General features: G+C 35.8%; 1 protein-coding gene and 2 pseudogenes across 1 annotated transcript; 1 reads left to right on the forward strand and 2 right to left on the reverse strand.

The window, feature by feature from the left end:
* The first annotated feature begins 1,145 nt into the window (after positions 1-1,145).
* Positions 1,146-3,919, forward strand: LOC120180590 (enoyl-CoA hydratase 2, peroxisomal-like). The gene is made up of 11 exons (XM_039185901.1): positions 1,146-1,261; positions 1,341-1,363; positions 1,428-1,533; positions 1,876-1,946; positions 2,080-2,152; positions 2,442-2,481; positions 2,763-2,835; positions 2,910-3,057; positions 3,287-3,357; positions 3,481-3,654; positions 3,729-3,919. Exons 1-11 carry the CDS (start codon positions 1,205-1,207, stop codon positions 3,817-3,819), a joined length of 927 nt encoding a protein of 308 aa, XP_039041832.1. The 5' UTR covers positions 1,146-1,204; the 3' UTR covers positions 3,820-3,919.
* Positions 3,920-4,203: 284 nt separating this feature from the next.
* LOC120180587 lies at positions 4,204-7,874 on the reverse strand (annotated as a pseudogene).
* A 1,047-nt stretch (positions 7,875-8,921) lies between these two features.
* On the reverse strand, positions 8,922-11,596 carry LOC120180588 (annotated as a pseudogene).
* Between the last annotated feature and the right edge of the window lie 5,657 nt (positions 11,597-17,253).

Here is a 17,253-nt window from a genome sequence, read left to right on the forward strand (position 1 = left end):
GGCCCTTTAAACTGCCAAAACCCAATATAAAGAACCAAAAAGGAGAGGCAATTCTGAAGAATATAGTGTTGTACTTCACTTCTCTAATCTGTACTTTCTGATGTATGAAATTTATTGGGTTTAAATTTGAATTCTAGGGATTGGTTTTGCTTTGATTTAGGAGAAATTGTAATATATATAATATTCAAATTATTAGAAAAACATTTACATTTCAATTTTTTTATCATAGTTGTTTGATTAAAGAAATGATTAATTTATATTTTTACAACTTTTGGAATCGTTAAACGGAATTTTATCCTCTATAATCCGAATTCGAGCAGCCTAGTCTACATGTATACAAAAGTTTAGATATAAATATTTTTTCAGGAATAAATAAATGGTTCTTTTAATTTATCTATTGATCTATTAATGTGTCATTTTATTTTAAAATTATTAAAATCTAATAAACAACAACAATAATATAGATTAAAGCATATAATATAACAATGATAAACAAATATATAATACAATTATAGTTTTTCATGACATAATATATACAATTATACATTTTTTATAGTTTAAGATGATTATAAGGTAATATATGTTTATAAATTAATTTAATCATTGACGACGTACTTACACCCTATAAACGCAGTTGTTTAAACTCAAAACTTCGAAGGAGAATAATATTTTTTTTTAATTATTGAAGTTACTTAATAAATTCATAAATACAATTATATTTTTGTAACAATATCTACTTAGAGAAGAGGAATAAAAATTTTGCTCTTAATCAATATTAAACCTAAAACTTAGGGCAGAGGCAAAACCTACTCATGAGCCCCTTTTGTTTGTTTCTTTTTAAAATTTTATGATCTGTAGTCTGTCTAAAATTTATAGTTTTATTTTGGATATATATATATATATTCCCACTTACCTAACATTTATTGATTTATAATAGAAAAAATAAATCTTCAATAAAAACAAGCGCATATAAAATTTGACCGTAGAAGAATAATTAATTATTCCGCCACGTTGTGCTTGTAGTATATCCCATGTTTAATTGAATAATTATTAATTAGTATTTCATCCAAATTACTCGCTCAACCAACCAGCAGCTGTCCAAATTGATCCTCTAGAGTATATACATCGGATTCATTTGACCTCTTTAATTGCACCTCGCAACCCAATCTGTTAGCCATCAAATAATCATCTTTGAGAAGCTTCCATGGTGGATAATTCTGCTTGCAATCCGGAGCTCGTTCTTGCTCATAAGTTCAGCGAGGTATCTCTTTTTCTTCAATGGAATCCCTATTTCTAGATTTATTTCTGTTATCTGACCTTTACCCTAATCTTATTTGCAGGAAATAATTACTTATACGGAGAGGTCCCTCCCCCAAAACTTAATATATGGTAGCTTCTTTTTATCTGATATGTATCCTTGTTCACAGAGATGTAGCTGTTTATGCTTTGGGTGTTGGAGCATGTGGTCGCGACGCCGTTGATACCGGTGAACTTAAATATGTTTACGATGAAAACGGACAGCAGTTTATCAAGGTCATCTATCATGTTAAGATTGATCAAACTAAAGAACAAAGATGATTTCCGCACCGTGATTCTAAATTTGCATATCAGTGCTTTGTTTCTTGTTGTGATCTAGCTTAACTTGTTAGATTAAGGGTGAATTGGAATTGTATTTTGGATTACTTAAAACTAATTTGAACTGCAAATGGGGTGCCTAATCTGCCCAGAATTGAGTAAAAAATAAACACTTCTGTGTTCTTCGCTTGGGAGGCAGTGGAGTTGTCTTTGTCTGCTTGTAACAAGCCATTGGCGCTTGTTTCCTGTAAGTTTACTTATGGATATAATATAATACCTTCCCTAATTTCTGCTTCTCAGGTTTTGCCAACATTTTCTACTTTATTTTCACTTGGAGTTCTGCCACAAATTTGTTCTATGCCTGGCTTACAGTAAGTTTTAGCACATATCATATACCTGCTCTCCTCTTTCTCAAAATTAATCCCGTCTCTCATTGTCTCTTCTATTGACTTTAAAGCTTCAAAATATGAACACCTGAAATTTTCTACTTTTTGTTCTTAACAGATTCGATAAACGTCTTGTGTTGCATGGACAACAATACATAGAGATATACAAGCCACTTCCTGCAAATGCTACTGTAAGTCTATAATACTGCCAATTGTCATATTGTCTATGATATGCCTGAATGTGTGGTTAACTCAAAATTTTATATATCTGGTTCCATGTCAAATTTAAGTTTCTCAGAATACATATATCCAACTATCCAAGGTTGAGAACTTCATCTCGATTATTTTAAAAGCAGTGTTCATAAATTTCATTCTGCATACTTTTTTAGACATTTGGTGTCAAAGTTGTTTTGAAACTGCTATATAATACCAGAGTTCCAGAGTTAATTATTGTTATTATTAACTTTTTTTTTGTTGCAGATACACAGCAAAGTAACTGTAGCAGGATTGCATGATAAAGGTTTGTACTCATCATCTCGACTGAACTATTGTAAAGATCAAGTTGTTTTATGGAAGTATAAATCTGTTTCTCTCTCAGTCTTTTGCTTTTATCGTTGTTTCTGTATTTAAAAAGTGAACTTGCTAGGATAATAAGCACAGAGAAGTCTCTTGTTGCTTGCTTCCTAATTTTGTTAACCTTGGGAAAAACTGTAAAAAATGAAATAGAAAGAGGTGTGGTATCTGCAAGTATGTTTTGTAAGGGTAGTCTTGATGGCTTTCCCCCTTACCTTGAAATATCAGGTAAAGCCTCTGTTCTTGAGATTGAAACCAGAAGTTATAAGAAAGAGTCCGGTGAACTATTAAGCTTGAACAGGTAAGTTCTCTTTCTCCACTGTCTGATCTAGCAAGTTCGTGTTGCGGTTTGTTAATGTCTAAATGATTCCACAGGACAAGTGTTTTCCTACGGGGTGCTGGTGGCTTCTCAGATCCATCTAAGCCCTTTACATACTCGAACTATCCGGTCAATCAGACTTCTATGAAAATCCCAAAAACTCAACCTTTTGCGGCTTTTGAGGATTGTACCCAACCATCTCAGGCATGTAGCAACAATATTATAATCTAATCCTAAGAGCTTTTATGTTGCTTTCAAAATAACATGACATGTTCTTCAATTATAATCATTATATATATATATATATATAATTTATAGTTCATGGATTAGTTTGATCTTACATCAACTTCTGCTTCAAGGCTTGTACTGTGAGATGCATTTTTTATGATGCTAGTTTCTCCAGAAGTTTTGAAATTCTCTTTTGCTTTGGCAGGCATTATTGTATAGGTTATCTGGTGACTACAATCCTCTGCATTCAGATCCTATGATTGGGAAGGCTGCAGGGTTAGTTTGCTTATTCTTGTATTGAGGCTATGGTTGCATTTAATGCAAAATTTTGGTAGTGTCAACCTCATTTGCATCCTGAGCTTCAATGTTGATTTATGCTTTGTTATCCCATGCTCGTAGATTCTCGAGGCCAATTTTGCATGGATTGTGCACCCTTGGGTTTGCGGTACGGGCAATCATAAAATGTATTTGCAGGGGAGACCCAGACATGATCAAAAACATCTTTGCACGATTCCTTTTACACGTGTATCCTGGTGAAGCATTGATAACTGAGATGTGGATCGAAGACTTCAGGTAGACATTTTACGTTCGATATCTTTTTCTGTTATATTCAAATGAATGGAGATCTGATGCTGGTGTATTTGCAGGGTCATTTATCAGGTAAAGGTGAAAGAAAGGAACCGAGCGGTGCTGTCAGGCTATGTTCAACTCCACCATCGATTAGCAGCTTCACTATAAATGAACTTTATGCATTACTCAAATAAACATATTTAAAAGTTTCCAAGCTTTGGACGCGTAAGTTTGTTATTTTAATTGAAGGGTGAATTGCTGTGTCCAACTTAGTGTTATAACTGCTGCTTTAAAGTGCAAACCTCATAAATAGGTGAGTTGCTGCCTGGAAAATAAAAGCGAGCAACTCACGGAACGATTGTTAGCATTTGGGAATGTCGAGCATTAAATGCACGCAACTTCTTTATGTTTGTTCTACTAGTCATCTATGGTTGTCATGATCTTGTTATTACTATTTTTCCCACGTGTGTGAATATATATATATAAAGCAGATTGAACCAGCTTCAGTTTTAAAAGAAATAAATGGGTGAAGCCATGCAAAATTCAGTTCTGTAATTCGACCATACAGATACAAATTCCAAGAGAGAGAGTTACCCACTACAGAAGAAAAACAAAAAGGTGCCTCTGAGATTGAGATTGACATTGGAATCGAAGATTGCCATCCTCACATTCTGTCTTCTCTCTTCCTTGGAGTACATGTAATGATTTCGTTGACTCTAAGAATCATCTCAGCAGCCTCGGTTCCAGACAGCGATACAGCTTGCTTGACTTTGAAGGATTCAGAGATTCCTAGCTCAGCCATATCTCCTACGGTCCTACCTGTTTATATAGGTCGATCGTCAAAACATAAAATTGGTCACAGCAACAAGGAAGAGAAATTATAAGGATCAGATGTCAATGGAATACAGTAATGACCCATAAGCATATCAGTAACTGAATCTATAACATTAGGACAGATATTTCCAAGTAACTTTCACTCTTTATACAACAAGGTTCACGTTTAGACTCATCAGTCTGTAACTATACTAAGCATACATGTATCTTTTAAGATACAACAACTTACTGACCGGACATATGTGACACCAGCCATAAACAAACTCTAGCCTTATTCAAACAAACTACAGGCAACAAAAATTCATTAGATTCAGTTTTGATTTTTAAAATAATTAAATTCCAGCACTTACAGATCCAGTGATGACATCAATCCCAGTATTGCATCCCTCCTTATGGTGCTCTGCACGAAGCTGAGCTACCAAATCTGCACTGTCCAGACCAGCATTGTCAGCAATAATTGTTGGGATGGCTACAAGAGCCAGCGAGAAAGCTTCAACCGCATGAGACTTCTTCCCGGGAGTCTGGCGTACTAGCTCATCCACTGCCTTTGCCATTACCATCTCAGGCCATCCACCTCCAAGAACTACTCTAGTGTCATTGACTGTCTGAGACAGCACACACAAGGCATCATGCAGAGACCTTTCAGCTTCATCCAGCACATGATGGCTGCCATAAACAGTAGAATGTCACGGACAAAGCAAACATCTCAAGCAAGGAGAACAACTAGGGGACACAACTCAACACTGTACCTTGCCCCTCTCAACACAATAGTACAAGCCTGACCCATTTCAACACCGGAAAAGTGAATTAACTTGTCCTCCCCAATCATAATTTCTTCAATAAGCTTGCAATGTCCAAGCTTAACCGACTCTGGGTTGTCAAAGGTTGATGCAATTTCACCACCTGTTACCAAAGCCAGACGCTCTATCCCATCAAAATCCGCATGCTCAATTGCAAGTACGACTGCATCTGCAAAGAGTTCTTCAGGGAAATTGTAAATCAACTGCCTATTAACAAAGCAGTTAATCCCATGTGTTATGATCTTTTGCACTTTTTTTCTCATCTTTTCCTTTTCAGCCCCTTCAATTTCAGCAACCTTCGACATTGAATCAACACGAGCGCGTGCACCATATATTTTCACTTTATCAGTATCCATTGCGGTATTTGCAACCAAAATATTGGCATTTTCTATCCATTTTGGATGCCCAAGCCCTATTTTCTTGTCAAGAATGAATCTGGGATCATTAAATTTAAGTTTAAATCAATAAATCAGATTATGGGAAAGGTTGAAATACTGGTGCACCAGACAGTCCCAACAGAAAACTATAACAGTAAACGAAGGCGATTAGAAGCTCATAGTAATTCACCCTTCATCTAAGAAAGAATCTTTCAAAGATCCCCCAGGCTTCTTGATAATTTGGATGGCCTCTAAATTTGTGCTCCCCTGCAGTTGCAAGTCAAATCCATACAAATATCATAAGGATAAATGAAAAAAAGTAATAGAACAGGTGAAGGGGAATTCTAAACACAATTATGAATCAAACAGCATTGAGACGCTTATATTTAATCTTAAAATGTTAGATACAGAAAAATTATCACCTTTAACCTCATAACAGCATCCACAGTAGTTGTGCAAAATACATCGTATCCTGAGAAAGAATTTTGGAACTCAAAGTGGTCATTGCAATTTTCATCAAGTCCGACTTGAATTTCACTGCAAATTTCAGAGTCGCCATGAGCTATATAAGAAGCAAATACAATAAACACAAATTCTAATGGCAAGAATAAGTCAATTACAGGTTTTATCAAGTCAAACAAATTAATAGGATATAGTTCAAACAGGAATCAACAAAGCCTAAAGCGTTGGGCAAATAATACAAAGTACAGACATATCATGCAATCCATACACACACAAAAATGAGTGTATTAATAATATACAACAATCTTCACCTGCATTTTCTTTGTTATCCATAACCCTCTGCAACAAAGCATTACGAGCACATTCGGCTGCCATTCGGTAACCTATAAAACCAGTAAACATTGTTATAAGCTCTGAAACTTAATTTATTTGGCAATTGGCACATTAACAAAATAAAAGATATGGTTTAAGGGAGATAACCAAAAAATCTTTTTGTCACGGGTTGAATTTTTGGGCCAATCTTTTTAAATTTTATATTATATAAGCATATCAGAAAAAAGAATCACACTGCTAACATCCCTGATTCTTTTCTTTGTCAATGCTATATAGATATGAAAACTAGATAACAAGTTAAAACTCACAGCAATTTAGTTCCTTTGCTATAATACCACATGCAACATTTAGCAGAAAGAAAAAATTATATAGGAGTGAACCATGACATGCAAGGTGTTGTACACAAGAAGAATAGGAAGCCAAGTACTAAACAAGGCCAAAGGAACCTGATATCATAGTCATGGGATGGATCTTGGCAGCCACTAGCTTTTCTGCCTCCCTTAAAAGTTCTTCAGCCAAAACAACAACAGATGTTGTCCCATCACCAACCTCATCATCTTGAACTTTGGAGATATCTGAATTTCAAATTAAGGTTGTAACCTAGTAAAATAAAAGCTCTTTCCAAATAAAACCAAATGATCTGTTAGCATGGCTTATTGAATCATTTACAGTTCTTCCATGAACTCTTGTGTACCAAAACAAAATTCATCAAACTCCTGTGAGTTTTAAAATGTTGAAAAATCCAACAACCAATTTACTCAAAAAGAGTAGTCAAGACAATGTAAATGAACAAGGATACCAATTAAAACTTTTCAGCAGGGTTGTCAATATGCAGGGACTTTAGGATGGTAGCTCCATCATTAGTAACAGTGACTTCTTGTCCTCTGCCTGTTGACTGTAAAATTTTAAAAGTAGAAAACAAAAACTGTTACTCACTAATTCACATACACAATGTGGAAAAACTTACCATTCCTTTTGGCCCTAGGGTTGTCTTAACCAAGTCAGTAATTGCAATTGCCCCAACAAATGATGCCTGAATGTAATAAAGCTCATGAATATCACATGTTTCTGAAAATAAGATGCCCAAAATAACAACAATGCAGCACCAATATAATCCCATAGTTTCAAACAAGTGGTAGAAATTTGTTTTTATTTAAACCATTTCATCAGCGTTCAAAACATATATATATATATATATATATATATAATATATATATATATATATATATATATAACTCACCATTCTGGCACGCTCTCCCTTCCCTTCACTAGCGTCATCTTTAAGAATTCTTTCAATCTATCACATTTACCAAATAAAAGCAAATAAAAATTCAAACAAAAGCATAGAAAATTTACCCAACTTAAAAGGAGTGTTATCAGGCAAATAACGCACAACCATGGCATATAGCGAGGTCGAGAATAGCTCAAGTTCTGGTGCTCAATTAAAACCCTGAATCGGGGGGGGGGGTGGCAAAAACAAAGCAGCATCTTTAATCTAACAATGAAACAAAACGAAACACATCCAAATGCTGCTTAACAAACCAAAATTTTGTATAGTAAGCCGATGAAAAAAGCCATTTTCAGCACTTCCCGTATACATTCATTTCCTCATTTAACAACTCACGAAACCAAAGTAAAACCATAATCCGGATAAAAGGAAGTGAAAAAAGAAACCAATGCTTAAGTTTGAGAGACCCCAGAAATGTTAGAAAAGAGTAAAGCTTTTACCGGATCTTAAGCGCGATATGTAAAACTTGAGATCGAAATCCGACCGGAGAAAATAGAAACGAGGTCTGGGTTTTGCTTGCCCGGGGACTTCCCTTGCTCCACTACAAATAGAGTGAGTTATTCAGTTTGCGTCTGAACTATGAAAGAACTCAACCAAATTCTCGCGAAATAGGAATTGTTGAGAAGAGGGCCGGCTGTCAACTCTTAATTAATGGGCTTTTAGATCCCAATTTTGGTCCTATAAGGCCCATGAAGTTTATGCATTGAATTTTCCACAACTAGTACCAAAATTCGACTGGTTCAAGCTTTATTAAGGTTAGGATCCGCATTCATTAGTCCCTGCGTTTAGGTTATTAATCAGTAAGAGTGTAGATTAAAGTAAAAAAAATTAGTGTATTAAATATTAATTTATTAGTTAACTTTTTGTTAATTAATATATTTTGTATGAGTTGTGAATTTAATTTATGCATTCTAATTAGATTATTTTAGTTTTGTATATTTTACATTTTAAAATTTCAAATTCTTACTCAAATAATAATAGATAAATTTTATGATTACGATATTAATAAGATAGCAACAACAATCATTCATAGTTGGAAACTTGAACAATACAATGAGAATATAGATCTGACCAAAAAAAGAAAAGAAAAGAATGCGACCTCGAGCTGAGGTCCACTAATTACGAAGTTATGATAATGCATACTAACCAGAACACAATCAGCTATATATTATATAGTAAATATATATTAAGATTAGAGGCAAAACCCTAGTATCCTCGACCATCTTCATCCATGGACCACCCAACATTCTTCATTGTATGGTGGTTTACAGGGGTCGGGTGCTTCGGCCGACTGCCCTACCACAGAGGAGAGCATTCTTGGGGATGGGGAATTCATCCCTGAGAGATGTTGAGTCCGTGTACACACGCAAGTAAAGCTGTTGCCCAAGGTATTGTCTTGCCCAATACTCGGTCCTCAAGTTCCACATTCCTACATTGTCAAGTGCACATACATGGCTGTCCATGATTTAGGATACACCTGCATGCATATCCATATATCAAGTATTTGTTATTAAAAGTGGGTTTTAATATATATATATATATATATATATATATATATAAAAAGGGATGGTCGATTTTGTTACCTGAGTGGTACATCGAGAAACGGCATCTCGGAGGTTGTATCCGTTCCGACTAGCTACCGTCCATTGCCCTCCGTCCATACTGCATTTGGATATGGTATATATTAGCACGATTGCAGGCAGATATATATGTTTGTGTGAAATATTATGTGCCGCTTACCCAACAACAAAGAAAGAGTAGCCATTGAGATGCCAGCTCTGTACAATGTTTTCATCGTTCTGGAACACGATCTCAACAAAAGCCCTGTAATCAGCATTCAGAACAGAAGTGTCAAGGTATATCCCTCCGCCATAAGGATTATCCGATATGCTTCCAGGGCGGAAAACTCCTCCGATTTTGAAATAGTCGGCAAGTTTCAGAGGTGTCCGGTTGAACAAAGGAAACACTGTTAACCGCATATCTTTGCTTCCCATTAACTTGTCCCGCAGAGTTTGCAAGCCTGATGGTTCTTGTCGTGTTAATGAGACCATAGTGGTACGAGCCCTGAGGGTTAGGCCTTGGTCCGCTTGCTGTAAGGTTAGTCCTGATAGAGCGTGCTTGGTTCAAAGACCAGTCAATTTGGATGGTGGGTCCACCAGGAGGAGGACCAGAGACGGGGCCTGCTGAATTGCTGTAACGAAGGGTTCCGGTTGTGGTGAGAACCGGATTAGTGAATCGAGTATTGACGACAATGTAATAGTCTTGGGCAGGCTGATCAGCCGTGAACAAAACGGAGCACGATTGGCCAAGGTGAAGATCGATGGAAGAGTAGGTAGTTTGCAAAGTGTGTGTTCCCTCCACTTCTACCAACGTCAACCTGTGGTTTTGGATACGGAAATTCAGAGAATTTTGCAGTCCAACATTCGATATCCTCAGCCTGTAGGTCTTCCCTGCAACGGAACATATGATCCACAATACCGTTAATTATATATGATTGATTCTCCTAAAGCTATGGAAAAAAATTAAGAAGGCTTCACTGATCTACCTTGTTCAACATTCAAAGAGGCACCACCAGGTCCACGACCATTGATGAGGATTCCATCAGGGAAAGGTAGCTTCTTACCACGATCCAGATGAGCTTGCAAAACCTGCACTTTCCATCAGGCAACATTTTACTGCCGGAGTAACAAATTAATACCATGTAAAAATGGGCAGAAAAGCCGTTGGCCCATATAGCCCACGGCATTGAATAATCAAATAAAACCCCATATGCTTTGCTTCATTTAACCAACCCCATTATGCTGCCGATAAATTTACAAATCCCCACACACTGGGTGATCCCACCATGTAACACTTCTTCTAAACCTAATAAAGCAACTTTAATTCGGATAATGTAGATGGATTACCGTGTGATTGGACTTGTACCAATCCCCAATGAGCACGGTGTAATCCCCAGCAGGGTCCGAGAAGGGGACTGGGATTCGTGGTCTGCTAAGGATCCTGATCCCTCCAAAACCACCAGCAGCCTTGTGGAATCCCAGAGATGGGTAGTAATAGAAACTCCCTATCTGATCCTTCACCTGGAGAATGTACGTGAAGTTCTTCCCCGGTGGAATAGGGCATGTCGTTCCATATACACCATCTTCATACGAATTCCTCCTCTGTTGGATACCATTCCTACATTTGTATATTTATAGCAAGCAATTCACTTGTCGTAAGTAGGTAAACTAACGACCATTAAGTCAATCAAGGACAAGTCGCTTTCTAAATACAACATAGCATTATTTAGCCACGTGCTTACAGTAAAAGCTGATAACGAATCGTTTCCATTATTAAAGCAAGATCTGGGTGCAATTAAATCAAGCACATGGATGTTTTCCTTGAACTTCACGTTTAGCAAAGAAGAAAAACAACCAAGAATGGTCGATCACAAGTGACCGACTGAGCACGAATATACGTAAAAGAATTACCAGGAAATGAGAAAAGACTCGTTCAAGTTGTTGAAGACGTTGATGATGAGATTATCATTGGTAACCGAGTGGATATCAGGGCCTGGGAATTGTCCATTAATCAGAAGACCCTGAAACAAAAAAGTGTGATGAATAACATTCATCAGTAAAGAGCAGTGAGATTACGAAAGGGCTCACCGTTTGACGAACTCCAAGTGGATAAATATCACCGTAAGTAACATTCCAGCTGTAGAACCGGTAGGGGTCTTCGGCCCCGGCGATGGGGAAAAGAGAAACGGTGGCACAAAACAATGCAACCGCCAAGCGAAGCGGCATTTTTGGAAGTATTGGAAAGAAAAGAGAGAGAGAGAGACGTCCTTGTTTGAGTAACGGGTGTGAAAGGGAAGATAAAAAAAAAAGAATAAATATAAGAAAAGGAGGGCGCGAGCAGTGAATAAGGAGTTGATGGAGGATGGATGGCACGACGTTTAAGGGCGGTAAAATTAATGTGTTGGAACAGCTGGAAGATAAAAGGAGTGAAATTTGAAGGAAGAGAGGTAGAAATTGAAAGGAAGTACCAAGGACTGCGGGTAGTGGGGTCGCCTCAGTATTTGAACATTGGATTTTTGTTTCTCTCTCACATGGGTTGGACTTCTTTGTCTTCTTGTTCTTTTGGAGTGAGAAAACGCGAAAAATATAGCAAGAGGAAAAAAGGAGAAATTCTGAGCGAAGAAAGAAATATACTTTATTTTAATGTATGGAAATAATCTTTTTAATTTGATATATGAATCGTGTGAGAAAATTATGTATGTATAAATGAACGGGATATATGGTTGAAATTATATATATATGATTTATGTAAAAATTTTGTGAGCGTTACATATGAATATTTTTACTCTATTACCAGAATGATTTTAATAAAAGATTCATATTAATTATATTTAAATTACTACTGGAGTCGAAGGCATTAGCGTTTTAATTTAAAATTGTTAATAATTGAGGATGGATCAAGTAATTCAAATTATCAAATGATTAGCCGACTCTTTTCAAAGAAAAAGATACTTCACTGTCACCTTAACTTTTCACTTTACATTTGTAGCGACCTGGAGCTTTGCTGAACTGGAACCAACATACAACTGCATCATTTTTCCTTTAACGACTTTGCTTTTCTCTTTCATTTTCAATATCAATTTGTAATTTTGATGTTAGAACTTTCAAAATATAAGGTGACACCACAAAAATCAATCAAATAATTAAAATCTAAATCGTTACAAATTTAATTGAGAAGTAAATTATTAACTTTTTTAAAATAATATGAAATTGAAATAAACCAAAATAATAAAAAAATTCTTTGAGCTCAATCTAACCCAAACGTACACAATTGACATCTCCATTAGCACTAGCATTGTCGGTTAAATAGGTACAATAAGCAGTGTTCACGATGCCAAAAATGGATGGTCGTCAAATGAAGCAAAGCAATGTCCCCACTCAGTCGCAGTAGCATGTGCCATCATTGCAATTTGAAAAGGAGCAAGAGCCTAAAGACCATACACATACCATAGATGAAAATCACTCAGATCACGCTCAATCCTACATCAATTTAACTCAACCCACAGTTTTAAGTGCTTTAGAATTGGGTTTCAAGAGCAACCTTAGATATAACAACAAATATTGATGATTTACATTTATTTGCTAAGATAAAGATTAGGAAATGCCGCAGGCTCGTAGGTCCAACAAACCCGCAATTTGTGGGCATGTCATGTTCGTACCATACAGCCAGGATTGCATTAGCTGTGCAATTTGTAGAACAATAAAATCACGACAAGAGTCCAACAATACACATGCAACTTTGGCAGTTCGCTTTTCAAAGTTCATATGTCGACTGCACAGAAACGGTGAGCGCTCTACTTTCACACCGTTTCTTGATTTTGGTTGAAGATATCATTTCAGAAAATATTTAGTATAGGTTATATCTATAACTGTATCGCGTTAATAATACAGCGTGCTTCACCATATCGACGTTTCAAATATCCTTTAGAATACACATAAAAGCCTATATAATGTAACTAAACATATGGAATTCATCACCCTGCTCATTCAACAATCCTGATCAACAGCATATAGAACATGCTTGTTATATTGGACCACTAAAACATCCACAATGTCACACCCCCAATTTCAATTTAAAACTTATTAAATTTAATTAATTGATTTTATGAACTAAATTGCAAGTTTGTGAAAATTATGGGCTAGTTTCAAATATCTAGAAATTTTAGGGACTCAACTCTAAAATTTTCCATTTATGATCAATAGAAAAAAAAGAGAGAAAAATATAGGAAAACGATGGCTGGTTTGAAACCACGATCTTAGCCATATAGGCTAGGCCACTGATGAGAATTTAAATAATTAAAAAAACATTTTAATAGTATTTGGTTTAGATTACATTGCTCGATAACCATCTTCCCCATTTTAAGAAAAAAATAAAACCCCAAAATCAACCTTTAATTTTTCTCGATTCCAAGCCACCTTATCACCTTCTATCGTTGTTCATCCGCCTTCGACACCCATTCGCCACATCATTGCCGCCAACAGCTCCGACGTCCTTCAACGACTTGACCCCGACCGTCAGAACACCAAAGTCGATCACCGTTTGTCAAGAAGAAGGGAGAAAACTCGTTCGTTGATTCCTTCTCATGTCAACGGTGCACGTCGCCTTATCCCGATCAAAACCTCTCTGATCAATCATCAAAAGGTGTCGACGATCGTTATGGAGAACCGTTCTAAATTTGTCAGAGGAACCTAGGTCGCGCGTCGTTCTTCCTCGATTTCAACCGTCCTAGTCACTGATACGTCACACTACCACCATATTCGGACTCCCCGCGTCTTCCTGGTAAAGACCCAACCCTTGAGTCGCGTCATTATTGTTGTTTCCTCCGTCGTGACGTTGGGTAAGTTTCAGTCACTTTTTGTTTTGTTTGCTTCATGTTTGAATAGATTACTGGCTCGATATGAGTTAGAAATGGTGTTTGGATGCTCCCAGAGTAATCGACTACCACCCCAACCTCGTCATCGTCGTCACACATCGCCGCGTACACGTGGGGTTCCTCTTCAGTCAAAAGTTCTATAATCGATCCGAGTTAATCTAAACCAGTCTGAGTCAACTTAGATCGAACCGAGTCAACCTAAAACGGTCTGACCTGTTGATGTTAACCAAAACCGTTGACATGCCCGTTGATCATTGACCAGACCCTTTGACTTTGTCCTTTGAACTTTGACCAATTTGATCGTTAATTTTGAGCAAAAAGTCAATTTTTTGAAAAAACATATTTTATGGTTTTTTGACATTTTAAGTCTGAATTCGAAGTATGTTTTGCCAAATTCTAACCCAAAAGCCTCTAAATTGACCCATAAATTTGAATTTGCATATGTAATTTAAGTGATTTAATTAAGTACAATTAATTTAAGGTCGATAAATTACTTGTGATATTGTTTAATTAAGGTACTCGTGATTTTCTCGATCATTCGTCTACTAAACTCGATTCCTCCCGATTCGTTCGTTTGCGAGAGCCTGTGATTACTCGTATAGTTCTGTAACCCTGTTAGATACTCCAGTTTAATGTACTACTCTGATAATAAACATGTTCTGATATGACCTAGGTTTGCGTATCGTCGAGAAGCGTAGTGAAGCTGGTGCTCGAAGATCTCCCGGACTGATTCTTTTTGCAAGGTGTTTTCCTTGTGTGCCATATATATGTTTTAAATATATAATTGAAATACCATGTGCACATCAATATTTTCTCTTATTTGAATTGTATTATTTGCTCTAATTTGATTATCATATGATTTATCTGATTTAAACATGATTCCCGATTTACTGTATTTTAAATCATGCTTTCTTAGCGTATATTCTCTGGTTACTACTTTACTGCTAAATAAATAAATGTCTGAACTCTGTTTTCCTGTGACTACTGTTTACTGTCTGGAAACTATTTTTTTCAGTGTACTTTGGGATCTGGTATGAAGTCTCTGCAGGTTCAGCTTTGATCAAGCTGGTAATTCCTTATACAGGTTCAGCCCCGATCAAGTTAGTAATTTCTTATGGACTTAAGGCAACCCTTGGGTGGGCTCTTGGGCCCAATGGGCCTAGTGGTAAGGACTAGTGGTAAGACTTTATGAACCCTAAGGTATTATTTTAGGGTGGCTCCTTTGCTTTTTGCACTGGGTAAGTCCTTATGGGCTTGAGGGCATACCCCTTAGGTGAGCACCTACGTTTCGGCTAGGGTAAGACCTTATGAACCCAAGATTCTCCCTTAGGTTGGCTCCTACGCCTTTTGGGCCTAGGGTAAGTCCTTATGGATGCAGTTATGGGAAACTACATATGGTGTATGGTTGGAGGGTTATTCTGTATTTAAAACTACAACTCTATTGTCGTTTTCATAACTTTGATAATGAACCTATTTTGATACTTAAATGTATGTTTTTATTCTACAATGTTGGAACACACTGAGCTCCCTAACTCACTTTTTCAAAATTTTCCCCTTTCAGATACTTTTGGATAGCCACCTCGGACTAGGCATGTAACACCCTTAACCCGTATATGTCTCAATATACGAGTCAAAGATGTCACATCAACTTAAAAACATTTACTAAACTTAAATTTGCCTAAAAATTTGTTTCATTTAAAAACACTCGTATTCTAACTTTAAAAATCTATTTTAAAGTATATCTCAATCTATAATATATATATATATATATTTCACAGGAAAATAAATTCATTTGTTAATCAGTAATTTTACTAAACCATATTTTTTTCGTGAATTCTTTAAAAAAACATAATAACATAATATATTCTTTTCATGCATAAATATTGATAACACTAATCTAAGTAAAATAAACTAAAATAGTTCTAGTTTACTATTACAGATTATTAGAAATAAATACGATAAATAGAAATCACCAACATAATTATACATGCCACTATAAGTCAAAGGAAACATCATAGATGTCTTACTGATACTGATGATATGTATGTCTTTCCAAAAAATGCTCTGATAGCTCCTTACTGATCGTACTTATCCTTACTAGAACCTACGCATGAAAATCATCACGCGCTAAGTATAACTTAGTGATGCATTAATACTAAATAAAATATCAAAATATATAAAATCATTAAAATAAAACAGACTGAATTTCTTCAGAACATTCAAATCAGATATCTCATGTTGAACTTTATCATAAACCTGAAAAAAATCATCTGATAATTTTCACAATATCATAAATAATCAGATCAGACAGAATAATCAATTCATAATTCTTTGTAGTCAGACACTTTTCAGAACTTTCTTATTTCATTTTTATAGCCCAAAGTATATTTTAAGAGAATATAAGATACGTGAGTCAAACGAGTGTGCGCAATACAGATCTCAGATCATCATAATCGAAACAGATAAGCACACACTGTGCTATAACATCGGAAATAACAATATGCACACCAAGTGCATTCAGACCAGAATATATATACTAGTGTACACTCTGATACACCACAGTATATCAAAATCAGAACATATAATCACTCCACCTCATGACATGCCAATTGTACCTATGACTCTCCATATAACATACAGTGGGCTTTTTAGTCATTTCGTATTCATTTGATAAAAAAATCATATCATAATCAGAAATATATTTAATTCACATTCGTAAAATATGACATGGGCAATTCATACCAAAAATCATTCATAAAACTTATTAACAATATTACGTATATACTTCCATAGTCAAAACATAATTCATATATTTGAAATAAATAATGTGAGGTTGACTTATCACAAGTCATCCTCGATCAACATAATTAAATAAATAAACTGCACTCACCTTTGTCTCACTACAGAACTTGTATACGACAATACTAGTCACAAGCTTTGTCCTTTCCTTTTAGATCGTTCGGATTGTTAATTTTATTGAAATATGACAATACCAAATTATAACACAAAATGTTTAAACTACATATTAGTATTGTTCTAACATAAGCTCATTTTAACATTTGAAAATCTATAAAA

This window comes from Hibiscus syriacus, unplaced genomic scaffold, assembly GCF_006381635.1.
Source record: "Hibiscus syriacus cultivar Baekdansim isolate YM2019G1 unplaced genomic scaffold, ASM638163v2 tig00112498_pilon, whole genome shotgun sequence".
Taxonomy (NCBI): domain Eukaryota; kingdom Viridiplantae; phylum Streptophyta; class Magnoliopsida; order Malvales; family Malvaceae; genus Hibiscus; species Hibiscus syriacus.